The sequence below is a fragment of the Phaethon aethereus genome (genome assembly GCF_964289735.1).
Source record: "Phaethon aethereus genome assembly, chromosome: 3".
Lineage (NCBI taxonomy): Eukaryota > Metazoa > Chordata > Aves > Phaethontiformes > Phaethontidae > Phaethon > Phaethon aethereus.
In genome coordinates, this window is record NC_138576.1 from 84,838,823 (window position 1) to 84,865,989 (window position 27,167).

A 27,167-nucleotide genomic window follows, 5' to 3' on the forward strand; every position below is an offset into this window, starting at 1 on the left:
CCAGCTTTTCATCCACCAGTGCCCCCAAGTCCTTCTCTGCAGGACTGCTCTCAATCCCTTCATCCCCCAGCCTGTATTGATACTGGGGGTTGCCCCCACCCAGGTGCAGGACCCTGCACTTGGCCTTGTTGAACCTCATGAAGTTCACGCAGGCCCATTCCTCAAGCTTGTCAGCTCTCAACATTCCAGTTCACTGCTGAAAAAATAGTGACTTTATTGGATCCTTCCTGCTCTAGGACATTTTCTCTTCTGCTACAGTTCCACAGACTTCAGTCGGAATAGACCAATTGAGTATTTGGTGAGTTACCCAAAGTTGCCTAAGCCAGGAGTGATACTTCCATGGATATCAGCAGTAGCCTTTCTGTTGGCTGCTGTGGAATTTGGATCTCACCCTTAAGACCAGACTGCAGATACCTTACTTTTGAGGATCAACAGATATTGTTTACACAGTAGGCTTGTGCAGATATGCTCAGGAGAGTCAGGGCATCTCCTCATGCAAGTAACAAACTGAGCTTCCAAAGGGGAGAATGGAGCCTTTCTGCTTCACTGAAATTCTTTGAACACATCCACAGAAGCAGCAGGGAGAGAAGTACTCACTCACAAATTCTGCCTAAAATCACTGTCAAATGCTGTAGGAGTCTTGAGGTCTTCACCTGGGATGGCTGAGCAAGACCTTGTGCTTACAGAGCTCCCGGGTGCCCAAGCAAACACATCTCCTCTCGTCGCTCCCCGAATGCCTGCAAGAGGCTTGCGCCTGCACCAGATACCCATGCTCGGCCTGGGAATCCGAAGGACACCTGTGCTCTGTCACAAACAGTTTTTCTAAAGACAGTGTAAGGTGCTCATGCAGATTTTTTGTCACTTGTTTCCATGTGGTTTTCCACAGGTAACAGTTCATCCACAGCAGTGCACACTTTTCTCACCTGCTGTTGTTTGGAAGTCCAAGCCATGCCTTAGCTTGCAGGCATCCAGAGTCTGACTGTAGTACTGCTTTATTTGAACCTTTTACTTCTGAGAAAGTAATGTATCTGTCTCACGAGACTTAAAGGGTGGGCAGATATAAAGTAAATGAAAACGAGTGTTGTCTAGCAAAGCAATAGCCTACATTCTGATCATAAACCTGAAAACATCATTATAAATAGGAATGTTAAAAAATGAAGACATGAAATAAAACCAAAGATGTATGTGAAATATTCTCACTTTTTCTGAGACATCTCTTAGCTGTTATAGCCAAAGGCTAATCAACAGATCCAGGATGCTTCATTGTAGACTAGAATAAATTGTGGGCTCTCTGCACACAATCTGTGTTGGAGCTTCTCTAATACTTTAGAGTTGTCAGGATGACAACTCTAACATGTACAAATGATACGTCAAAGCAATTCTAGGACCTCCGCTTTCTTACTAATCCATTTAGGGAAATGTATTGTATTTGCAGCCTGGGTTGGCTGCAAATTGAGACATTATAATGAATGTACTTGTAATACTGTTCAAGCCTGCCTAGGCTGGACTGTGCAAAGCCTCTCTTCATAGGAAAGGTGACTTTTTACCACAGCCGTCTCCTCCTGCTAATTACGTGCAGCCTCTTTTTGTCCTAGACAGAATGATTTGTAATGTGAACATTTCTTCCTTGGTGTAGGAAAATGCGATTTACATATTATGAAAGGCACTACCTGTACAGCATTTTGGTCTCAGAAATGGGCTTACAAGAAAGACACACAGCCAGCGCTCTCCCTTCCTTAACATTAAAAACAATAAAATGCGACTTCGTATTTTGAGCTCCTTCTTTTCTTTCTCTGACTTTTGTCAGAGTTATTGGCAGGACTAATCGCGTTAAGTCAGACCACCAAATTTAAAGAAACACTCTTCTCACAAAGTCTTTTGGGGTTCCATACTGAAGTAGCATAACTCCCCATAATTATAAATACATAATTTATTACAGCAAGTTTAGCTGTTGTGGCCAGTTTTGGCCAACCTTTTACAGACCAACTTCAGCAGGAATAGGAAAATATGAGGTGGGGAAAAGATGAGACTCATAGAGAAGTTGCAGAATGAAAAGAGGATGGAAAGACAAAGTTGTTTCATTTAGAGAAGTGTTATTAGGAGAGACTAAGGTGAGTGCAGGCAAAATAAAAAATGGTTTAGGGACCATGTTTCAGACTTATCCTGTTTGAGTTTTCTCATAAAACAAAAAAAAAAGGGAATTGTTCTTGATTACTTACCCAGTAAAACATATAGGCAGCAGCTGTGAAATGGAGAGTAGTATTTTTCACATGGGGCAAAACTAAACTGTGGGACTCCTACAACGAAAAATATACTGAGACCATAAGTTCAGTAGGACTCAAGAGAGGATGGGACTTTTTGGGTGGATTACACTGTTCTCCCAGCAATGTCAACTGAAAGAAAGGGAAACACGTGTGCTCTAGGGTTAAATCAAATAGATGACACAGAGGGAGGAAGGTTAATCAGCGTCAGTAAAGCACTGATGCACATTCTTAGCTTTAAATATCTGCTTAAACCCACTCAGCAAATCACTTTGCAATCAGATACAGAGCTCTGAAGATGTGCTTAAGTCATTTGAAGTTGAAGCTTCATTATTTGGTGTTTTGATTATGTGCCTGGGCACTTTTCCGAAGTATGAGGCCTGGAATTGAAACATGCTGAGGGGTAATGTCAGTAACAAGCATAGTATCCATGAAATTATAAACTATGCAATACAGCAGAAAAACCCATAACCATATATATCAAAAGACGTAACATTTGAAAGCAGTCCTTCCCTTGCCATTGCCCTGGCTTCAGCTGATGAAAACATCCACCTTGCTAATATATATGGTTATCATCAGGAATCAGGGCACGTTACTGACATGGGAGATAAAATCGGGTGACTTACAATATGCTAATTTATGTGATTATAATATAAATTATTTTGTGCTATGCTCACTTCTTTCTTGTGACTCTGAGGCTCATTTCAAATCATTCTTGGGATCCATGGCAAATCCCTAAGGTTCCTTCACATTGAAATATATGCTGAGGAGGGGAAGTCTGAAAAGAAAAATGAAAGCCACAAGAAAATAGGCCCTTGCTTGAGTTTAATAATAAACCATTCTGACACAGTCTTATATCTTATGTATTATCCACAGTTGTTTTGCCTTCCACATCCAGGTGTATTTTGACTCTTGCTTAGACTTTGGATTCTCATAATCTTCCTTAGTGCTGAACAGCCAAAATTTTTCCTGCAAGCCTGGAGGATCTTCTCTGTTCCCTTTCATCCATCTGTATTATCTGCAGCAGAAGTAGCAGTGATTCTAATGACGGAATTTCTGTAGTCATTAACATTTTATAAATGATCTGTTTTTCTTTGAGATGGTCCTATTCCAGCAGCAGATAGTCTCACATTCCCCTCTGTTACTGGCAAATTGTTAAGTATTTGGCATTCTGCACCCTGCAGAGTTGCAAAGAACCTCCCTACTCCCATTTGGTATGTTCATGGGTAGCAATTTCATCATACCAGATGCATTGTACTTATTTTGGGCTAGAAATAAAAAAGAAAGTACAATTTCTCCAGTTAAAACACAGAAAAACACAGGAGGTTAAAATACTTTAATAAACCTCATGCTGAATGGGGTAAAAAGAATGAAGGACAGCTAGGAAAGGTAGAACAGAATGACCATGGTTGTTGCCAGTATATAGTGACATCACACTAACATTTACAAAGCCTTCTGTGACTTTTGAGTGACTTCCCCTGAAGCAGAGAAAACAATTTTGAAACTACAAACTATCTGGATGTGAGACCGGGCTGGCTGAACTTGTTATGCAGCTCTGCATACTGAAATGCAGTCATTTCACCGGTAATGCAATAGGACATCGTGACTCTTCAGTCCAAAATTAAAACAAACAAACAAACAAACCAAAAAACAATTAATTGTAGGAGGAGTAAAAATCACTGTGAAATAAGAGATACAGGGTTTTTTTTCACTTTGCATGCAATAGCCCAGGAAGGGAATGATAGGTGGAAATGGAATATCCACATCACAGGTGAGGGCTTTTTCAATGAATGCAAGCTGCTGAACACTAATTATAGTGGTATTTAATGGTTAGAGCATGTGATGAACAGATGACACTACTGTTTAAGGGTGAATAGTTTAAGGTTCTCCCTGATTAGCAATTAAATACTATAAAGTTACGTTTGATAAGATATGGGGGAGATAAGGATGTAGAGAGATAAAAATGCCTAGCTTGGCTCAATGAAAATGTACTTACAATGATCAAATAGAATGTCATTATCTAGGTGTTGTCTTCATCGAGAAATAAGATCTGTTGGAGTGGTTGTATGATCCTCTACAAGATACAGAAGGTTGCCTTATAAGCAAAAGGACTTAAACCAATCCTGCTGCCTAGGGATTTAGACAGTTAGCAATAAGACATCAACTGGCAGTTAAATTGGGCAAAGCTTAATGTAGGTGATTGACTAAAGTGCAAACAGCTTATTTTGTTATCTTTATGTATATTATACACTGTCAGAGGAGGGAGAGCAGGATCAGAACTCTTTAAAAAAATATATAGCATTAACTTAGATGAAGCAGTGAGTATTATTATTAATCCTGTTTTATGTACCCTGAAACATAGAAATTAAGGGCCACATTTCATCTAAATGTATTCCTCTAAAAGTTAGAGTTGTAGTTTGGGGTGTTTCCCTGTAGTGCTTCTTCAGTTAGCAGAAAGAGATTGGCCTAAGGGATCCACATCTGGATCCTGTCTAGACAGCAAAAACATTCTTATTTTTTAAAGTAATTTTCAAGTAAATCTTTTCACTCCTAAAATAATGAAATGGATGCAGGCTATTTGTGAATATCTGTTTGGATGCTGTTTTGGATTGAGCTCTGTTGCATTTATCTCAGCAAAGCCAACTTGCACTCCCAGTATTTGCCGTGTTAGTATTTCATGTCCTCCTTTTCTGTAGCCTTAATTGTACTAATAAGTTCTGTATGCTTCTGCCTGTCTTCTGCCTTTGCATTGTTATCGTCCGCTGATGCCCTATTTGCTTTGTCAGACACAAAAGTATCATTCAAAAAAATGTCTCCCACAGATACTCCTTCTATGGCCTTATTTTACACGGGGATTATATGAGTAACTCTTAAATGTTGGGATGACAAGAACTATTCTGAGTTCCTGGTTAATAAAACCAAGCATCTTTCCTCCTGCTTGACTGGCAAAAACTTATCTCAAGTTTAGTCATGCAGTGATCTTAGCTCCTTGTAGATTTAAAGCTGTGTTTTAATTCTTTCATCCATCTCACTCAAGCCTTCCAGGCATGACACTGCTTCTGCTTCTCTATTCGCAACCTTCCTTGTTCATCTGAACAATCTGGAAAAGAGCACGAGATAAGCTTTTTGATGGGAAAAAGAAACCAAGAAAAAGCTTGTCAGTTCCCATATACAATCTTGTGCCCTGGGGAGTATATATGTTTTTTCAATTAGGGTTTCTAAAGTTCCTTTAAATGCACTACATTTAATGTGTGCTGTGCCCTACACAGTCACTAAAGGCTTGAGCAAATAGGGCCTGAGAGGCCTTGTAACCTTCCAGTCTCCTATAAATGCATTTTCTTACTGATTTGCCCTTCTTTTCTTTATGCATTTGTTGTTGTTGTTGTTTTAATCCTCTCTAGAAAGCAAATCCCGTTAGTGAGGGAAAGACTGAGCAAACAGCAAGTCTTATATTTCTTTCTGATGAAGTGCTGACTTATTCCTAGAGATGTCTGAAAGAGCCAGAGAGCCTGGACTCAGTCTAAAGCTTTATTTTTCAGGTCTCCATGAGCAACTCTCAGTTTGTTTTACATTTTGCCCTGGAAATGCTAATACCCAAGCCAGGTTTAAATTGACATTGAAGAGTTATTTCTTTTCAGTGAGTTACTACATGAAACAGCTATAAGTTATTTGCAAGGTGTTTTATACATAGTTAATCAGAAAAAAATTGCTTGGTGTTTGTGCTATTTATTTGTATTAGGTGGTATGGGACCTAGATTTATGTTTTGAAGCTTTCAGGAACTGCGTGTTGTATTGCTGAAGGCTTTAGACCGTTCTCTGAAAGAAAAGCAGTTGAAGAAATATATGCTGCTGCCTGAATTATTACACATATCTGAATAACAAGGCCCCGCCGCATTTGCCTCCTGCCTGCAACTGCAATAAAAGGTACTTGTAATTTTAATTACTTAGAGCAAAATTCAAGTGATTTGTTAATATCAACAGAACCCTAGGACAGAATTATAGTAATGTTTTATATACACTTGGGGGAACACTGGTGGAAATAATATGCAGGTTATATATCTGCCTTCCTGCTGCTTCACAGTTCGGTGGAAATTTAACCTGAGATGCAGACCTGCATCTGCTGGGAGTGGGAGAGGGAAGAGGAGCACAAACAGTCACCCCACGGGGAAAGTTTCCGGATCTCAGCCGAATGATTCCGCCGGCAGTGCAGAGGCGGGAGCCTGCCTGATGGAGGCTCAGTACAGTCGAGGGTGAGATGGATAGGCTGTCTCTTGCCCTCAGGTCCCTTATCCTACCGTCACCCAGGCATCTGTCCAGTTCCTCGCCAAGATCAGAGTATGCCTCATCCCACTCCAGTGACACCAGAAGCTGATGTTCCCCCAGGGCTGTGCTAAAACCATAGGGTATCAGCCAGGTCAGTTTTCTCCCCACTACTCCTACTTCATATCCGTGTGCCATCCGGCGAGCACTCCTGTGGCTGTATCTGACAGGTTTGCTTTGTGTGATGGAGGGATACAAATCAGATGGATTCTCCAAAGAATTTGTCCTGGTGGCCACGGTGAAAGGATCAAACTGCAGCTAAAGAACAAGTTGGAAGTCTCTTTGCACAAGGATACACATTAACCCCAAACAACACATCATAGGACAAGAAGCCTCCTTGTAATAGAAATCTGTGCTTTTAGTGGCCTATTTTTCACTCCAGCTGAAAGGAACAGGATCAGCTGAATTCCCATGCTCTATCTAAAGCACACATGGACTTTCCTCACAACAGGCAGGTGCTTCAGGTTTTCTGAATTAACCCAATATTCTTCTTATTTCTGATTCCAAGTGTGTTTTGCATTTGTGTTCTGATGCTTACCTGAACTACTGTCCATCTGTCTTTGACTTATCCTGTCTGGTGGTCCTCTCTTTCCTTCTCTGTCTTGGATATTTCTCTCTAATACTTTGCCCTTTTTAGCTTTCCTATGGATTCATAGCTTATTGTGACCCTCCCTCCTTCTGCTCTATAAGCTAATATTTTTGTCTACTTTTAAAATGTAGTTTCCTTTTTAGCTGTTTTATTATTACTGTTTTATCAGCAATGACAGTCCCAGTGTTGAGTGCATTGAGTGCAATGGCAAAGCTCCTGTTAGTTCAAAAGAAAATCGGCTGAGTCATGGGAATGTAAAACTATGTGCATAATCTTATTACAGATATCCCTGGTACTGTTAATTAATGATCCAGATTCATTCCCCAAAAGCATTAGCCAAATCCAGTCTAGAAGCTGAGGGATTAATGATAAGCAGCAGAAGGTCTTTATAAAGAGCTGTCTTGTTATTGTGTAAAATACAGGGCTTACGGCATAGAATGACACATCTTCAATGCTCAACAGCCATTGTCACGTAAGCATGAAATTTGAAGTTTCTACTCCAGCATTTTAAAGAACTGTCATGCCTATTTCAACAAAATCTGTACAGATTTAGCAATTACTGGCTAGCAAGAGACAGCAAGAACCCATTGTTATACCTGCTTTCTTCTCGTACTCCAAGAGAAAAACAGACAAGATCCACCAATGGACATTCATGTCCCGAGGAAGATTGTAGAAATCTCTGCTTTTTGCAACGATATGTAAATTGCAAACTCCTAAAGGTTGGCAGGAATCAAGCTGACAAAGTATGAAAGTTGTGTATCATACAGAACCTCCACAAACAGCACACATACCTTGTGCCCAGGTGGGTGGGGGGAAAAGAAGATATCTGTAGCAAATTTGTCTGCCACAGTATAGTCCCAGCTAAAAATAGAGAGAAGCACGAGAGTTTACGAAGAGAAACCATCACTTTCTCCCTGGTCCTTTCCTGACGTCCTTCACAGACCCTCAGGCTGTGGTTCCCCTATATCTGCTGAAATCATTAGACCATCTCAGCAATATCTGGTCAGTATGTATGTAATTTTTTAGAGCTAGTAAAAAAATTTTTTTAGTGCACCCTCTGTACTAGTAATAAATTCATCTTCTTTATTAAGAAAGGGTGATAAATTATAAATAGCAAGCCTGTTAGATATACTCCAAGTGTTTAATAACAATAATGATTGGCTGTTCTCAGGGCTTTGCAGCATAGGACCTCAAAAGCACATTAAGGAAGTAGCTGACTTACATCCCAGGGTACTCATGAGTTAACTTGCGGCAGAAACTTAACTCACCCCCTGTGTCATGGTAATGGCAGAGCCTGAAGTAGAGTGGGAGGATTGCACTGCCACTGCTTGTAGCACACACCAGTGGGTACTTTTAGATGGTACAATAGGCATTCCCACCCCAGCATTCTCTCCCTTTTCCTTTTCCCAATATTTGAAGGCAGATAATCTTCTAGGAAGCAGGCTTATGTTGCTGTCTCATATTATGACAAAATAGCTGTGGCTCATCTGTATTAATATCTCCCTTAAGAGCGGTTGAAAGAAGCAAGAGGAGAAGCCCCCAAAAAAGACCGAAGTAGCCAGTGGGCTCAAGAAGAAGCAAATAGCCTCTCCAGGAGTGGAAGGCTGGAGTGATTAGGCTTGCAGGGGAGGGAGGATATAATTACAAAGCACTTGGTGCTAAAAGGTTCATCCTGTATAATGCCTTTTAAATAAAATCTACGATTGAAGGAGGAACTCAATGTGCCAAACTGAATGGTCTCTCTGAGGGCAATCAGCACAGCTACTTACGTTAAGCATTTCACTGAGAGGTCCCAGGAAAATTAGCCTGTTGCTTCCAGGGATCTCACTTGCCGCTTCCCGAGAATTAACCCAGAAGCCCCCTCTGACACACCTCACTTGGAGGTCCTGTGAGGAAGCAGGGCAGACTTGGGAAATTTGGGGAGAGGCTGTGCCTAGGGCATTATTTTTCATCCTCATCTTGAATTCTTCTGGACATAGCACCGATAGTGTGCTTAAAATCACAGAGCAAAGGGTAGGAGAGCTTGAGAGGTGCACAGCTTCTGGACAGCTGCAGCGAATTTACTTTGAAGCTGTGAGGTCTAAGACACCTCCAACAATCCCAGTACTAGCTATTAAGGGTTGTCATGGACATGAACAATAAAAAATAAACCCAAAGTTGAATGGTTTTTTCTGTTTGTCTGTGTAACTTCATACGTGGATGTGGCATTCAGTTCATATTGCAAGCTTTTTAGTGTTAGCACTGGGAGGAATTTGACAAAGGAAAAGACAATGCAAGAAAAAGGAACAAGAGAAATATTGACATAAAAAGCAAGAAGAAAGACAAAGTGCAGAATATACAGAGGAGAACAGGAAAAATGTAATTATTTAAAGTTTTTAAAATCAGTCTTCCTGGTAAAAGGGCAACACAGGAATCGGTCCGGACCTGCTGGCTCTTACACACCTTTGGATTTTAGATAGGCAGCAATTTTCTTCCTGGCAAATATCTGGCAAGTTATTTCTGTAGGCTGAAATTCTCTTCAGTCCACAGGCCACTGGGAGTGCTTACATCCTACCTAATCTTTGGTTCAAGCAGCTAGCAGTAAAACTTAAATTTGACAGACATCATGATTTTCAGCCCAGAGCACTGTCCCCAAAAAGGATGACTTGAAATACAGGATGCATTTGCTTGGAAGTGTCTTTACTGTTATTTTCTGAAAGTTCTTTGGATGGCCCTTTTTCATGTCATTTTTTGTTCTTTTCCTGCCTGATACTACTTGGGAGGGCAGTGCAGAGTTCTGTAAATATTCAGGTGAGAAGAAGAAAAAAAAAAAGTGATTCTGTCTTCAGTTCTCATGGTCTCTGCTTGTGTGTTCGAGCCCAGGAGCATATGCTTATACGCTAAGTCAATTCTGAAAGAACCTTTTCTTTGAGGACTTGCCTCGCAGATTGAATATCTTTCTTTTCTTTCTGAGCCAGATTCTGAACAATAGATTTTTAATCCTGTTTTTAGGTTTTAGATTTTTAAATTCTGTTTTCATATGTTCCAACTTCAAATCTTTTTCACCTTTTTTTTTACAATGCTAGAAGTGTGAGCTACTGCCAAACATGGTCCTATGGCCTTTGCAGCTTTACTAGAAGAGTCAGGTCCTCCTAAGCTGGGGTGTTACAGCAGAAGAGGTTTAACACAGCTTACACGCTGTTTCTGATGGTGGAAAACATGCGCAACTACATTTAAGTGCATTTCATACCCAGTGCTTTACAAAGACAACTGGCCGGGAATGGGCTGGTAGTGAATAATGTAGAGGTGATGTCCAGTAATTTTTAATACTGTATATGTCCTAGATAATGAGAGGGTTAAGAAACTGTTGTTACTGAATTGTTGATATTGATGGCATAATGATGGCATAACAATTTTGTATGATTTGGGGTCATTAAGGGCTTGTAGTTAGACAGCATCCCATATGCAAATATGCAAGGAAAAGCAATCGCCAGATAAACCCAGGAGGGTCATTAGAAAAACTGCCAGGCTGTTAGGATATGAGAACACTACTTTCTCGTCTCCAGCCACAACTGCACAGTTCCCACCACTAATATCAAGAAGTGCTATACATTTAGATAGTCTGATCGCTGTATTTCATTATGGGACACAGCTCCTAAAGGCAAGCCTTGCAGGTGGCCTCGCTGAACAATCACAGTCGCCACATGATGGGTTGTTCCTGAGGCCACCTGGTCCAAAACTGGACAGTTCCCTTAAACTGCACCTGTAGAGAGGTGTAGAGCCAGTCCGCTGAGGGAGCTACCTGGGCACCATGTAATCGTGACAAGAGCTGTGAGAATTGGCATTGTATTCAGGGGCCGTTCACCTTTAAACCTCTGTTCTCGATCTATGGTCAGTCGTAGGAGACCCAGTGGCCTTCAGAAAATGAATAGTCTCTCTCATATTTCTCCTGCATGTCCGTTTTTGAGGAAGTATTTCCCTGGGCTGATACCAGTGCTCATTTCCCCTGTGTTGCTGAGGACAATGAAGACTGAGACTGAGTGGCTTTGGGATGCCCTTGACCCCCAGCAGTGTCAGAGAGGTTTGAAGCAGCTTGGCAAACATCTGATTCCCTTTTAAATGTCAGGCTTCATTCACAGAATTTCACAATCCCATACCCACCTATGAGCACTGAATTAACTTTTCTTTAAAATTCAAAGTAACATAAAAATTGACAAAATGTTTCCCTTCCAAAACATGGTTAAGACATGAATGTTTCCTTTCAAAATCCTAAAGCACAAACCTGAAAATTAAAGTTCTGTAGTCCAGTGTTGAAACTCTGAGACTTAAACTAGCTTTTTTTCCTTACGTTTTGTGGAATTCACCAGTATTATTTGGAATGCAGCTGTTCCTTATGCACAAAACCAGGAGAGCTTCTCGGAAAATATTGGAAACAGTTACTATTCTATGAGATTTGGAAATAAAATTCATCAGTGCCTTCTCCTCTAGTAATGCTTACAGCAGTTATAAATAGAATGTTAAAAAAAATATGAGGAAGATATTCTCTCCAGGTCTTTGCATCCATGTCAAGGAATTGTTGGATATATGGTCATATATACAATCTGAAGCCTTTATGGACACCTCAGATTTGACTGTTATCTGTAGCACTCTGACCAATATCTGATCAAATTTGAAGAAAGGCATTCAGGTATAGCGGTAATTCTATAGCGGTGCAGTCTGGCACACACCTCTAGCCAGGCAGGTTTCAATCCTTCCTTTTCTCTTCACTGCCTTGTTCTGTGAACTCAAGACAACATGATACTGAAAGCAACTGAACTGTTTTGGAATAGGGAAGACTGGAAAGCCTGACAGCTGACAGCTAGGCTAATATTGCAGGGAAATACTGTATGTGAATTTGACAAAAATGTGAATTTGTTCTGAGTGGAGGTTGTGAAGGTGGGAGGCATGCAAACAGAATAGTGGTGGATGGTCACCAGACAGCGCATATGCAGGTCTCAGAATGATTGCAGGATAGCAGACATCACTTCCGAAATAGCTATTATTTGTGCTGGAAATGTGCTTTTGACATCTATGTTTTTTTAGTCGGGAAATAAAAACAGATTAGAAAGTTATTAGATTATTAGACAGTACCAAACAAAACTAACAAGGCATTCAGGTGGAACAGACTAATAATTATTTGTGGAGAATATTCACCAAATAACTTCAAATAAACTAGAGGAAAGGATGATCTGTTCCTGACAGATTGTGGGCAGGGTAGGTTTTAATGCATGCATTTTACTGCTGGCAGATGAATTCATTCTGGCATGAGATGGAGCCTATTAGGAAATTGGCTACACAAGTAGAAGTCCACACTCCATTTCCTTTAGGGTTGCTAAGCACAACAATTATTGTCCTCAGTGGTAAGGCAAGCACTTAAATTAATAAATGTCCTATTAATGAATACACTAAACACAAAAATGTCTGAACTGGAAAAATACCAGCTGTGCCCGTTACCAACTGGGCACGTGTTTCATATTGGTTAAACAAACTAGCTAATGGGATAAAAGTCAAAGGTTGTACCACACAAAACTATGAGAATTTAGTTCTGTCTTGAATCTACCTTTCTGTGTCAATAAGAAACCTTTCAGAAAAGTGGTGATGATACATGACTTTAATAGCAGTATGTTGCTGGGTGTTAGCACACTCATATATAGGTTGTTATGTGTAAAAAACCCAACGTAACGACTATAATTTCTTAATCTGAAATGAAGAAAGGTAACTGACTCTAGGAAAACCACTTCCATCAAACTACAAATTCTACAAATTCTTTAAACTGGGCAAATTCTAACTATCCTAGCCTGGATTTTTAATATGACCTTGCCTTTTTCACATGAAGCGTTCTTGCTCTTGATCAGAAAGGAAAGTCTGCTTTCTCCACTTCCCAAGCTTTGAGAGTTTCCTCTCCACATTTGTAAGCTGTCTGCAGCCCAGACATCCACCAGCTTCTCCTCCATTGCCTCGTGAATACTGGAGTGGTGGTGTAAAGGAAAAAAGCCATAAATTTGACTTGAAATTTTACCCTGAGTGCATCAGTTTTGCATTGCTTATACCATAAGATGCTTACTGTAAATTAAATGAAATGTAATCCAGCAGCAAATGTGTTAAGGCTTAGGGAGGTGGGGAGGCTGCAGCGCGATACAAGTTACAGAAAATAACAAGCCTGTTGCCAAATGCAGCCCTCACCGTAGAGGCCCTGGAACACAGTCCTCAGGCACCCTAGCCTTCATTAAACAAACACAACTTTTTGTTATTGTAGTATGTGGCTGATATTTTTATGCACAGCGTAAGACGGGGGCCTAGTATGGATCTCTGGTGTAAGTGTGTGCGCCTGTAAGGGCGGCAAGAGAAATCAGAGACTGACGGAGTTAAAATGCTCAGGCATCAGGGTCGAGCAGAGCCGAATCAGACTGCATCAGCCCCAACCCGCTATACTCCACGCACGCGTCGGGCAAAAGATTTCCAAAAACCCGTAAGTGGTTAGACGTCCTATCCCCAATTTGAAACCTGTCTTGGTTGGGTGCTAATTGTCCTCGGTGCCTTTGAAAGCTCCTCTGGGGTGACTAAACTGAACACTGAGGAGACACCAGTGCTGCAAGGTGTCGTGCAAGGCATCATCAGAGGAGGGAGGAGGACAGGAGGTTTGAAAGCTTGATGCCTCCTAAGCTGCCTCGCAGCACCAGCGGGTGGCGGTGCCCAGTCTCTGCTAAGCAGTGCACTTGCGCACCCCGCTCGTCTGGGCAAGCAGAGGTCCAGCCAGCCGCAGGAGACAGTCACTGCCGTACAAGTCTCTGACATTTGGAGTTCTAGGCTTAAATAAAACATTGCAAGCCTGAAACAACTCTACAAATCCTGCAATATTAAATATATGTGGAGTTAAAATAACATGCCATCAAAAAAAAAAAAATTTTGTCTTGTTTTCAATGTGATTCTCTCGGTGAGCAGCACCATCCCCCAAGTAAAATAATGTACTTACTGTGTCTTTGCTTTAAAAAATAAGAGAGCATAAACCTTGCAGAAAGGAGAGGGTGTAAGTGCGCAGCAACGCCGACTTTTTAATAAATATCCTTTTAATTCTTACAAATGTCCCATTGATTGCAAGATATAGCCAGTAGAGATTGTCCTGCCTTGCACAGCCATTTACTTCTAGGAAAAGTAGGTTAAATTTGGATATAAATGCTGATTTTGTAGTTTCCTGCTTACGTAGCAGAGTCTCAGATGATCCTGGAAGCTAAGCTCAGAGCAGAAGCCAGCCAGGGTTATCTGGGTTCTGTTCCTCACTCATGTTACTTGGTTATCTGAATCTGAGCGAGACATTCTGTGGCTGTATTTTACCCACCGGTGAGCCTGAAGTTTCTTCACAGAGGTAGTGTAAAATTAATTAATACTTTATAATGTGCTTTGAAATCCTCAGATAAAAGGCACTGCAACATTGCAAAATATTTCGTGGACAGAACCATCCGAGGTGAGATCTGCTTCTTTTTATGTAACTTCTTTCAAAGATCAGAAACTCATTGGACTCCGAGATGAAATAGTGCAGTGGATGGACCCACAGTCCCCAACATGCCTATGATCTGTAACATCACAGGAAGCTGAATGGATCGGATAATTCTACTAAGAAGGCCTTGAAATAACCATGAAAGCCAGGGTTTTTTTCATTTGACCAAGCCGAGCTTTTGTGGTCTTAGCACGGAGCACATGAATATACTCTTCAGAAGAATCATTTTGAAAGGAGCCTAATGATTATTTTAATAGGCTGACATGGAAGAGGCATAGGAAATGCAAACCACCTCTGAGCTTCATCAGGCACAGCAGATCACCAGAGGAGACCTGTGCAAACTAACAGTCCGGATCTGACTCACCAAGAAAGCTCGCCTCTTAAATATATAAAAGCTGTGCAGATGACATGAGTAAGGTGGTGTTTTCCCACGGTTTGCTGAACAGTCTCTCGGGGCTGCTTTTCAATAGCTGGTATTTATATAATTAACAAATACTTTGGAATGTTTGTAGAGTATTGATGGCTGCCTGGTCTTGTTTGCGAAGTACGCTCATTTTAATTTGACCAAATCTTCAGAAATGTTGAGTATTTGCGTCTTTGCTGACACATAATGTATCTGAACCTGGTAAATGTGCCAAGTATTTTCATATCCACAGAAGAAATCACTAGGCGTAAAGGGTGAGGAGTGCTCAGCATCTCATGAAATGCGATTTTTTGCTTACAGCTATATAATCTTTTTTACATGTTTCATATTCGCTCATTAGAATCTGTTCTCTCCTTCATCCACTTGCATTGGATGTTTTTTTTGCAAAAAAAAAAAAAAAGACTTTTGCATATCGACAGAAGGGTAAAGCTACACATTGTTGGAGTATGACTACCACACGACTGGGATCTTAAAATTATTTCAGCGGCAGGGGGAAGCCACTGTAAAAAGTTGCTATATATGAGCAGCATCCAGTTGTGAAATACCGCATTTTGTCTAACTTGTGGGTATTTTGTTTCATGCCTCAAAAAGAAGTTGGTAAGCTGTGTTAAGAAAGCTGTAGAGTATGCTACTGCAAGTATCGGAATATTATTGATAAATCAGTGGCGAATCCTCATCTTGAATGCCGTGTCTCATTTTGGGCTCCCTCCTAGAAAGGACACAGCAGGAACGGAAAGGGTGTGGAAAGCATGGTAGAAATCACTAAAGGCACGGGTGAAAATCGACCCGCAATAGTGACTGGGCTGGAAGGAGAATAAAGGAGGGATATAATACGGGCAAATAATAAAAATGAAAAAAAACCCAACCCAATAGTTTGGCGAGTGTAAATTACGCTTTCCCGTAAGACAGCGAGAACGAACCGAAGCAGGAGCCCTGGCCGTGCGCTGCAGTAGCCCAGCGCCGGCAGAAATCGCCGGGGCCGGTAGCCCGGCCGGCTGGGGAAGCCCTGGCCCAGCAGCGGTGTCCGCAGCCGCATTACGGTGCGGGCTCCCCGCCTGCTCGTACCGGAGCGGTGTCCGGGGAAGGCTCCCGCGGCCCCGGGGCAGCCACGACGCGGGCGGGCGCCACCTCCGCCCCGACCCGGGGGGCGGCCCCGCGAGCCCTTGGGGAGGAGGAGGAGGAGGAAAGGGGGGGGAGAGGCGGGCCGGTGACGTCGGGTTTGCAGCAGCCCCGAGCGGCAGCGGGCGAGCGAGCGGGCGAGCCCCAGCCCCCGCCGCCGCCCGGTGCTGCGGCAAAGGGCGGCGGGCCGGGAGCCTTACCGGGGGTGTGGGGGGGTAACGCCGCCGGGGAGGGCTCCGGCGACGCCAGGATGTAGGCGCTGGGCGGCGGGGAGCTGCCGCCGGCGACGGGCTCGCCATGAAGAAGCACTCGGCCAGGGTGGCCCCCCTGAGCGCCTGCAACAGCCCCGTCCTCACCCTCACCAAAGTGGAAGGTAAACGACGGCGCCGGGAACGGGACACGGGGGTACCGACAAAGGGGGATGCTCCGGGACTACCGGGTACCGCGACGGGGGATGCTCCGGGACGATCGGGTGAGGTGGTGGAGCGATGCCCGGCGGCGGGGGAGCTGCGCGACCCGTGGGCGGGCGGCGGGTGTCCCCGCCGCCCGCCCACGGGTCGCGCAGCTCCCCCGCCGCCGGGCATTGCCGGTGTCCAGCCCCGTCCCCCGCCCCGTTCTGCCCCGGCTCTTTCCTCCCCTCACGCTCCAGGGGCAGAGCTCCTCTCCTGGAGGAGACCCCCAAACCCCTGGGCAAGTACCTGCCTAGCGGGACCCCTGGCAAGAGGGAGGGAGGGTGCTGAAGGGATTTGAACCTCCATGGGAGGTACCTCCATCTGTCCTCGCCTCTGGTTGCAAATCCAGCTGCATGGTAGCGGTGGGGTTGGGGGGGTCTGTGGCTAGGAAGGATAATTAGGAGCCCAACAGCAGCAGGAGGGGTTGGCAGACCTTCAGGGAGCACGGGGACTTTTGGAGACCTTCAGGAATCATGGCTGGGGTCCTTGAAAAGGGCAGTGATGTGTTCAGGAGGGTCTCCCAGAGAACTCTGAAGCTCTGGCGTGAGAAGGTATGATCTTGGGTAGAAACCTGTAGGCCATGTCCTAGAGAGGCAGACTAGGTGAGATGGAAGGGGTCATGTGGAGGCAGGAGGAACAGAAGGAGGGTGCAGATTGGGAAGAGGAGCCCATCTGAGGGGTGGAGAGCTCAGTTCATGAAGGAAGGGCAAAGAGGGAGCCACTGTTTTGAGGGATGTGGTAGCTGGTTGAGAGAATGGGATTGGTGAGAGGGAGAAAAGTTGGTTGAGAGGAATGGAGGGAGGAGAGGCAGAACGGGATGAGCAAGATGAGGCAAAGAGGAAGAACAACTCAAAAAAGGGAATAACTGGATGGTAAGAGGTAAAATATGAATGTGAGACTCTACAGAAAGCTCATGAAGAAGAAAAAAGTAGTATTGAGCAACTGAAGAACAAGGAAAGGAAAAGAAAACATGGTAGCAATAGCTCTGCGGAGGAGAAAGTGAGAAAATGTGGAAATGCCCGAGAGAGGGAAAGGAACTAAAATCAACAAGTATAAGTGGAAAATCAGGACTATCTGCAGATTGTTACTTCAGTTCAGGGAGAACACAGCTGTTGCATTCCCCTGACATAAAAACCACCTGCTCTAGAGATAGGAAAAGGGATCTCAGTTTTCTGACCAGAAGAAGTGCAGGCCTGATCTTCATACACTATAATTAGAATAAATAAAAGCCCTTGGAGTTAGCCCTGTGCACAGCAGAGCGTTTCTCTCAAGGTTCACGTTGGAGGCTCCTCTGGGCAGGAAGCACATCTTCCTTTCTTTTGGTGCACTGCATATGCTTTATGAATCATAAATAATAATAACCCACCAGGTTCCAGCTTTGAAATGTGGGTCATCTCATTCCTCCTCTACCAGTTCAAATACAGTTTATTACCTACCTTATATAGAAAGAGAAGCAGTGCAATCTTTCCCTGTGCCATAAAATTGAATCCTTTCAAGCATTTCCAATCTCCGCTCTGCATACCAGCTGTCAGATACCCTATCGCCACCCACCAGGGACTTTGTTGACCTAGTTGGACTTTTCCTTCTTCTGGTGGGTTGACCCTGGCTGGATGCCAGGTGCCCACCAAAGCTGCTCTATCACTCTGCTCCTCATCTGGACAGGGGAGAGAAAATGTAAGGAAAGGCTCGTGGGCCGAGATAAGGACAGGGAGAGATCAGTCAGCAATTACTGTCACGGGCAAAACCAGACTCAACTTGGGGAAATTAACTTGATTTATTGCAAATCAAATCAGAGTAGGGTAATGAGAAATAAAAACTAAATCTCAAAATACTTTCCCCCCACCCCTCCCTTCTTCCCGGGCTCAACTTCACTTCCAATTTTTCCCTACTTCCTCCCCAGCAGCAGCGCAGGGGGACGGGGAATGGGGGTTGTAGTCAGTTCATCACACATTGTCTCCGCTGCTCCTTCCTCCTCAGGGGGAGGACTCCTCACACTCTGCCCCTGTTCCAGCATGGGGTCCCTCCCACAGGAGACAGTCCTCCACCAACTTCTCCAATGTGAGTCCTCCCCACGGGCTGCAGTTCTTCACAAACTGCTCCAGCCTGGGTCCCTTCCCCAGGGTGCTGTCCTTCAGGAACAGACGGCTCCAGCGTGGCTCCCCCTCGGGGTCACAAGTCCTGCCAGCAAACCTGCTCCAGCCTGGGCTCCTCTCTCCACAGGTCCTGCCAGGAGCTTGCTCGGGCGTGGGCTTCCCCTGGGGTCACAGCCTCCTTTGGGCACATCCAGCTGCTCCGGCGTGGGGTCCTCCCTGGGCTGCAGGTGGAGATCTGCTCCACTGTGGAGCTCCATGGGCTTCAGGGGCACAGCCGGCCTCACCAGGGTCTTCACCAGAGGCTGCAGGGGAACCTCTGCTCCGGCACCTGGAGCCTCTCCTGCTCCTCCTTCACTGACCTGGGTGTCTGCAGAGCTGTTCCTCTCACATATTGTCACTCCTCTCTCCGGCTGCAATTGTGCAGGGGTGTTTTTCCCGCTTGTTAAATACGTTATCCCAGAGGTGCTACCACCATCCCTGATGGACTCAGCCTTGGCCAGTGGTGGGTCTGTCTTGGAGCTGGCTGGCACTGGCTCTATCAGACACAGGGGAAGGTTCTGGCATCTTCTCACAGAAGCCACCCCTGTAGCCCCTTCCTGCTGCCAAAACCTTGCCATGCAAACCCAATACACTTTACTTCAGATTCTTTTTCCTCTATCATCAGTGGCAAAATCTAAATTGCCTTGATGGCATATGAGGGCCCAGAGATTGTACAGAGGCAGGTAGAGTGTTTCCTTTGCTGTTTGCTTCCTTTTAATGAAACAACTGGCTTTGTTTGAGAGCTGCTCTCGCCAAATCAATTGACAACATTTCCTTTCGGACTAGTATTGACTAATTTTGCCAGCTGGTGTTTAGAGCCATATGAAAAAGCCAAGATGTAGTTATAGGCAAAAATAAAATGAAACAGTTGGCATACTGTGGACTGCTTGCTTCCCTTGGTCCAGCTGCCATACCTCTGGCAAAGGTTTGCCTTCCTGAAGTTCTCTGGTAGCCCAAGCCCCTTGCAAAAGCATAGCCAATGCTGCAAGAGCAAGACAGCAAAACTTTCTTCTGCTTCTTAGTTATGATTATTTTCTCCCCTATCACCCACCCTCAAAGCATTTCAATGATCTTTGGCAGAACCACTAGGAATATGTTTCACTCTAAGGTAGTTAGCCAAGAGGAGCCTTTCATTGATATGCATTGCTGTAAAGCCTTCCAGCGCTCCCTCTACTTTCCTGTTGGTGCAGTAGCTTCTTTGCTCTAAAAGGGAGATAAGGACTTTGTGTGCCTTCAGAAGCGTGACTGCCATTTCGAATTATTTCAGAGATTGAATCATCAGTATGCACTGAGCCTGCTGTACCAGCACTTTTCAAGACAACTGTATCTACATGCATCGCTCAGACAGGCAGTAACCATACCATGTGTTTTCTGTGCCTGGTACCATTGCACACACTTCATATTTTGAGAAACGTAGGCTTGGTGCCTACTTTGTGCTTGTCCATCTTTCTGACGTTCTTTTTTCTCACCAGTTTCCATCCATACTGCAGTGGTCGTTTCTCTCAGACCAGCCAATTGGCTGGTTTCACCCTGAAAGCACAGTGTGCTTTGAGGACTGAATTCCCTTCCATGGCAAGGTAAATATTTCCATCCCTGCTCTGCGTCCTGAATTTCATGAGGAGCTGCAGGACAATCGCTTTGCCGGGGAAAACCCATCCTCCACTTAATTAGAGGTACTTATTGCCAAGCCTCCAGCACCAAAGAAATGCTGTTGCAGCCTCCCCATATAGCACGTTTCCTCTGCACTGGTCTGTTGGGAAGAGTGACTGGTGATATTCAAAGTTGCTTGTAATGCAAATGATACCTCTCCTCTTTCACTTACTACATGTGAATATCTAAACTGAGTTGCTGTGGAGCCAGATTCTGCCAGATGCTCAGCTGGAGTAACCTTGTCTGCATCACGAGTTCCAGGGAATTTGTACAAGTGCAAATGAGAAATTAATTTGGCCTTTAATATATTGCATGCCTGCAGGGAATTAATCATCACAAGCGTATCAAGACTGTAATCACTTTAATAATAAATATTTTTCACTTCTTTAGCAAGCACAAACTGAAGATCCCAAGCACAGCAAAAACTTTCTTGAATGGCAGTCTGCTTCCTTAAGATATGCGATTCTTCCTATCCTCATTTTGCAGATGGGGCAGCCAAGAAACTGCAGAATGAAGCGACTTGTCTAAAAACAAGCAGCACATCTTTTCACAGAGCAGGCGAGAAGAGACTTAACAATAGATATGAACAGATCCCCAAACTTCCCACCCGTGTGTTCTGGCTGTGGGATGGCACTGCCACCAATGGATGCGACAGGGGTGCGAGAGGACTTGTTTTACTGAAGTCATGACTTCAGATTTCCAGTAAAACTTCCTTTTTGGCAGATAAGCTGAAATGCTGCATAAATATATCTCTGGATAAATACTGTGTAACTATTAGCAGTGTTCTGCTTGTGGCATCTAAAGGTTTTGGTAGTCAGGCAGCACTTGTTTGTACTTTGACTGAGCACTAGGACAGACTTTGAAAATTTCACCCAGGAGTTAGCATTTGTGGAAGCAAGAATTGTGCATACTGGTCTTTTTAATGTGAGAACTGTACACTGTAGAAATCACAGAATCACACAGAGAATAGTTTGTGTTGGAAGGGACCTTTGAAGGTGATCTAGTCCAACTCCCCTGCAGTGAGCAGGGACAGCTTCAGCTAGATCAGGTTACTCAGAGCCCCGTCCACCCTGACCTGGAATGTTTCCAGGGATGGGGCATCTACCACCTCTCTGGGCAACCTGGGCCAGGGTTTCACCACCCTCAGTGTAAAAAATTTCTTCTTCATATCTAGGCTAAATCTGCCCTCTTTTAGTTTAAAACCATTACCCCTTGTCCTGTCACAACAGGCCCTGCCAAAAAATCTGTCCCCACCTTTCTGATAAGCCCCCTTCAAGTACTGGAAGGCTGCAATGATGTGCCACGCTTGTGTGTTCTAGAAAACAGAAGCATCTGGAGAGCAGGAGAGGCCAGTGGCTCGGCGGCTCAGCCAGGGCTGTGGGTTTGCGTGTGCTTCCTCACTGAAGCGGCCTTTGCGAGGAGTGCGTGATGGCTTCTGTATGGAGTAATTTACAAAATAATCACTTTTGATCAGCCTGTCTTCCTGCACAGAAGACAATCTTAGATGTGAACATTCACGACCAGGGCAGAGACCGTCAAACGTATCTTGTGCTTGCTCCATAGCTGTGGTAGCAGCTTTCGCTCGCTCCTGACCGGAGCTGGGATGGAGCGAATGATCTAGGGGTGAAGGTAAAGGTAACAAGTTTGCATGCGGCTACCGGAATGAATGGGAGCATAAATTTGCCGTGTGTCTGCTCCTCCATGGTACCTGCCAGCATGTGCTCTGTTACTATAGGGTAAAGTCAATGTGACTTACCCCCCAATGGAAAAGCAGTTTTCCTATTCCTTGCACCATTTTCAGTTGACACAACAGTGTACTTGAGCAGCTATCCAGGATCTTGTTCCAAAGGCGAGGAGTTTCTTGTTGCATAACACCTGGCTCCCTTCCCAAATGGCACCGTGCTTTCTTAGGCTTTAAACAGCCTCAAAATGAGCCGCTCTTAGCTGTGCTAGGCTTACTCGCTGGGGATTCCCGCTGGCTCATCTTTGATCGTGTCCCACTGGTTATTTCATATACCATCTTGCCTGTGCAAACTCATAAGCTATAGGTTTGGAGGTGACTCATTACTTCTGCACTGTGTGTCCCCTCCCCAAACGATACAAAAATAAAATGAGACTATTTTGATGTTACTAAACTAATGCCAGAGCAGGAGCTTTAATGCATCACAAAGCAGAAAGATAAGTTATTAAAGATTTATCCAAGCTTCCTTACTTTAGTGGCTGAAATGATCCAATATGTACACAGTATGGACAAACAATAGTTTCATTTACAGTGACAGAACTTAAGAATAACAGCAACCTTTGGATCGTCTTCTCAGACCTTCTATAGATGACAGGCCATTACATTTCACCCACTTATCCCTAAATGAAGCAAGGTGCATTTTCTAGTCATCTTGAATCGATTTATGTATTTGCTCCCAAACAATAAGCAGATTACTAATCCAACTATTTAATTATAGATTTCTCCCATGAGAAGTTGGAACAAGAACTAGTAAAAAATAACTATTAAGTCACCAGAATGTGTCATACATTGTCTCCTATTTTCATTTTATAATTCTTGCAAAAGAATAGATCATCATCAATCATAGACTATTTCAGTTGGAACAGACGTGCAACGGTCATGTAGTCCGACTGCCTGACCAATTCAGGGATGACCAAGTTAAAGAAGGTTATTAAGGGCATTGTCCAAATGCCTCTTAAACACTGACAGGCTTGGGGTATCAACCACATCTCTAGGAAGCCTGTTCCGTGTTTGACCACCCTCTTGATAAAAGAAATGCTTCCTAAGGCCCGGTCTAAACCTTCCCAGTGCAGCTTTGAACCATTCCCACGCATCCTATCACACGACAATGCTTAGCCTTTAGCCGCTCCCCATGGGACATTCCTTCCAGCCCTTTCACCAGCTTTGTTGCCCGCCTCTGGACACATTCAAGGACCTTCACATCCCTCTCAAATTGTGGGGCCCAGAACTGCAGACAGTATTCAAGGTGATGCTGCACCAAAGCTGAATACAGCAGGACAATCCCCTCTATTGACCGGCTGGTTATGCTGTGTGTGATGTGCCCCAGGATGTGGTTTGCTCCCTCGGCTGCCAGAAATGTTGTCACTCTTTCCTAATGGCTGACAACTGCAGACAGTAGGATTTGTAGCATAGAAGCAGTTCAGTATAAGAGCCAGAGTTCAGAAAAGAGGAGTAGTTCAACGTAAAAGTCTATGATGGCTCAGCATGTATTCCCCAGCAATTTCCCAGTTATAAGCCTCGTATCTAGCATTATTTATGTTGTAGTTTTCCTAGCATATTATGCTCAGCACAGCACGTTCACTTACATATGAAGCGACTCCCTCCACTTGGCTGGAGTACCATCATCAACCTTTAGTTCACAGCCCAGTTAATTTTTGTTAATTATAAACTGTGAGATGCCACTGCAGACCTGGACAGCATCCTGTGGAAGCAGGAATTTGGCCAATAAAAGAGTAGATTTACTCTGTTATCTTCACAGAGTTTTACTGACAGCCACTGCAGCGTAAGATCAAAGGCAGCAGGAAACAAGGCATTTTTAGCGGTGCAGAAGGTGGGTTACTTTTAGGCAGAGCTGCCCACCAAGTGTGTTGGCACTATGTACTGAAGAAGCCAGGTACCACCTCCAGTGTTAACTGCCCAGTTCCAGGAACTTGGATCCACTCTACCTGGACATAATGCAGGGAAATTTTGAGAGTCCTACTCAGGGCATGAATTTTGCTATGGTACTTCAACCCTTTGGTTATACAAGAGTTATATGTGGTCTTTTCTTGAAGTAATAGGTATACATTTTGCTCAGTATCACTATTTCTGTCTAAAAACCTCCTCAGATTAAAAAAAAACCCAAACATGTGAGTCCCGTAAGCCTTGTATTTCAGTCATGGAGAATACAGAAGTGAGGAAGTACAATCTAGAAATGCCTGTTCCACAATAACCTCAAATTCCCTAGTGCAAGTCTCAGCAAGGATAGTATTGTATTTATGGCTGAAAAAGGCGTGAGTCTATCTTCTGTAGCTGATTTAAACAAGTGAGGAATAGCAGGCTGCAAAAGCCTTTCTCACTGAAAAGAGGAAGAGGCAAGTATCAGAGAGAAAATACAAAGTAGAATTTTTTTGCATATGATGTATTTTTGCTCGGAGTTATACTGAGTGCCTTGGTGCCAGCACGGGTCTAGCCACACCCGGCTTTGTTATCAAAGGAGACACAGTTTTTGCTGAGCTTCCTGGTGAGAGGTGAGGAGGCATCCTCTTCTTTCTTCTGGTGGATCCTTGAGCAGCAAATCATGTGGGGAGGTCTCTGGATATATGTACCTTACTCCAACCACTGTGAGCATGCTCAAGCCCATGTCAAGTCCTCTGTAATATCTGGTTATTGGTTGACAGAGAACAGATGCTCCAACTATCCGACTATCTTGTTCTGAACTCAGAATCTAAAAAAATCATTGTGTTTGAGGTTCAATAGCAGGTTAACACTTTGGCTTCTAAGAGAACAATCAATTGGAGTTAGAATTCAGTATGCAAGAAACCAATGGGCTATAGCAAAATCTTCTGTCTAAAAATGTGTTTACTGGAAAGCCAAGCAGCTTTTGGAAAGCTCCATAAGGGAGAAAGAACATCATCTTGGTTTTGATAAAATGCAGCCAGCGTAGCCTCCACAGTTAGCATGAATTCACTTACCTCTTAATATAAATACCTGTATATATGTACTGATATAAATGAGCTATTTATATTAGTATAAGTAGTCAAATTCCCTTGGAGATAAAACTGTTACTCAAGAAAGACGTGTGGCACTCCAATGCCTGGCTAATTAATACAGTAGTTACCTGGAGAGAATCCAGTTTGGTTTTTTCCCCAGAACAGGCAATCATCTCTCAAACCTTTGTTCAGGGTGAGATTTGCACAGACTCTGATTAAAATTTGCCCAGAATACAGTTTTGGTCATAGCTTATTTTTGTTCTAACGGAAGTTCTGCTTCCACAGAGATGCTGGTCTCCTCAAAGTCAACAGATAAAACTCCCAGTGACCTCGCCAGGTAGCTCACTGTAAGCTTCAGTCCAATTTTTATTCAAGAAAGGAATGCAAAATAATGAGAAAAAAAAAATACCTTTTTCCATACTATCAAGAATATGTATCTCATAACCAGGTTTATTCTTTACGTGCTTTTATGGCTGTTACTTTCCAGTACCACAATGCTGATACTGTAATAAGCACCCAGTATCTTCCATTTTCACTCTGGACTCCAGTCATGCATTTTGATTAATAATAAGGAGGACAGGGTTTAGGGGAACTCCCCACCCCACAATTTGGAATATCATATTTTAATGAGGCCCATTCGAGTGCATCACTTTTAATAGAATTTCTAAGCAGTTGCCTCTGAAGATAGATTAAATGGATTAAAGTCCAAATTGCTGCAGCATGGAGTTGAGAATTTTTCAGCTCTCTCTGTATCAGTAATGGGAATTGGAATATATGTTTTGCAGGAAGCCTTGCTGGAGTATTTGACAGAGGAAGAAAGAAATACATATGCTAAGGAGGAGAATTTAGAGTATCTTCGACATGTATGTGCAGATTCTTTAATTCCAACTCTTAGTAAGTTTAGGTGTAATATTTAGCACAAGAGAAAATGGGAATTAATGTATGATAAACATTAGTAATAGAAAATGCTGTATCTGTGACTAATAGGATTTGGGAGTACCTGTTAAAAGAAACTTATGCCTATTTTGTACAAGTTAAGCTATATGGATAATCTGGTGGTATCAGTGATACGGGACAGATTTCCACTGACAAGAGGACAGGAGAATCATCTTGGTTGCCTGTGAGCCACTAGGCCTATTTCCTACCCTGTTGAAATTAAGGTGAGGTGATCAGATAGATTTGAATATCCTGCATAGCTTATCGTAACACTTTATTTTGTATAATTAGTTAACTTATATTATGAATTACAATAGCAAAAGAGGGTCGGAACTCAGTCTGTATTCGTCTTGCTTTGAACCTGCGTTCGTGCAGTTTTCCCCATTTCCAGATACCTACATCCCTTATTCTGTATCCTCAAGCAATTTCAGACCTTCTGACCTAATAGGTTAATACCCTGGTTTTGTTCTTTTAAAATAACCTACCTCTACTGTGGATTTTAAAACTATCTATCATCTGGTGTATTGATTTATTCTTAATTTAGTCATGCCATTCCGTGATCAAATTAAGTAAAATTATTTTTATCTGTTACTGTAAATGCAAAGTATTTAAAGAAAGTACTTTAAACTTTTACAGTTTCCCAAATAACATCTAAAAATCCATACGTGCAATGCCATTTTCATGAAATACTCTAATTTAAAAACTGATTTAATAAAGCTTTATGGGGTTTTGTCATTTTTCCATTACGATACATTAATCGGCATTTATGAAAAAATGTAATACTGGTCCGTTAGACCTTCAGCACTGACGGTGGTTGGAAAGCTGGGGATGTGTGCACAGGCAAACCCAAAGTCATCGCGGCACTAAGCGCTGCAGTCCCACCCACCAGCCACCCACGGGGACTCATAGCTTCCCCGCAGGAACCCAAAAGCAATTTCCTCAAAAATCACACGCACAGCCACCATATGGGGCCCGAGCAAAGGTCCGTCTGGTCCTGTCTCCAGCTGGATGGAATTGATCGGCAGGGTGTATTTCCTAGCCTGAGATGCATCTCTGGC

At 43.4% G+C, this 27,167-nt stretch overlaps 1 protein-coding gene across 2 annotated transcripts in view; it reads left to right on the forward strand.

Annotated features, from left to right (window-relative positions):
* Positions 1 to 27,167, forward strand: part of SLC35F3 (solute carrier family 35 member F3) — a gene marked incomplete at both ends in the record, with an annotated part of 180,951 nt that overhangs the window by 95,253 nt on the left and 58,531 nt on the right. The window contains one exon of one of the 2 annotated variants that reach the window (XM_081998293.1): positions 15,627 to 16,599. The exons of the other annotated variant lie outside the window; for it this stretch is intronic. Within the exon in view, the coding sequence (XP_081854419.1) occupies positions 16,524 to 16,599 (76 nt within the window). Of the gene's footprint in view, positions 1 to 15,626; positions 16,600 to 27,167 lie in introns of those variants that run through there. 2 annotated transcript variants of the gene reach the window in all.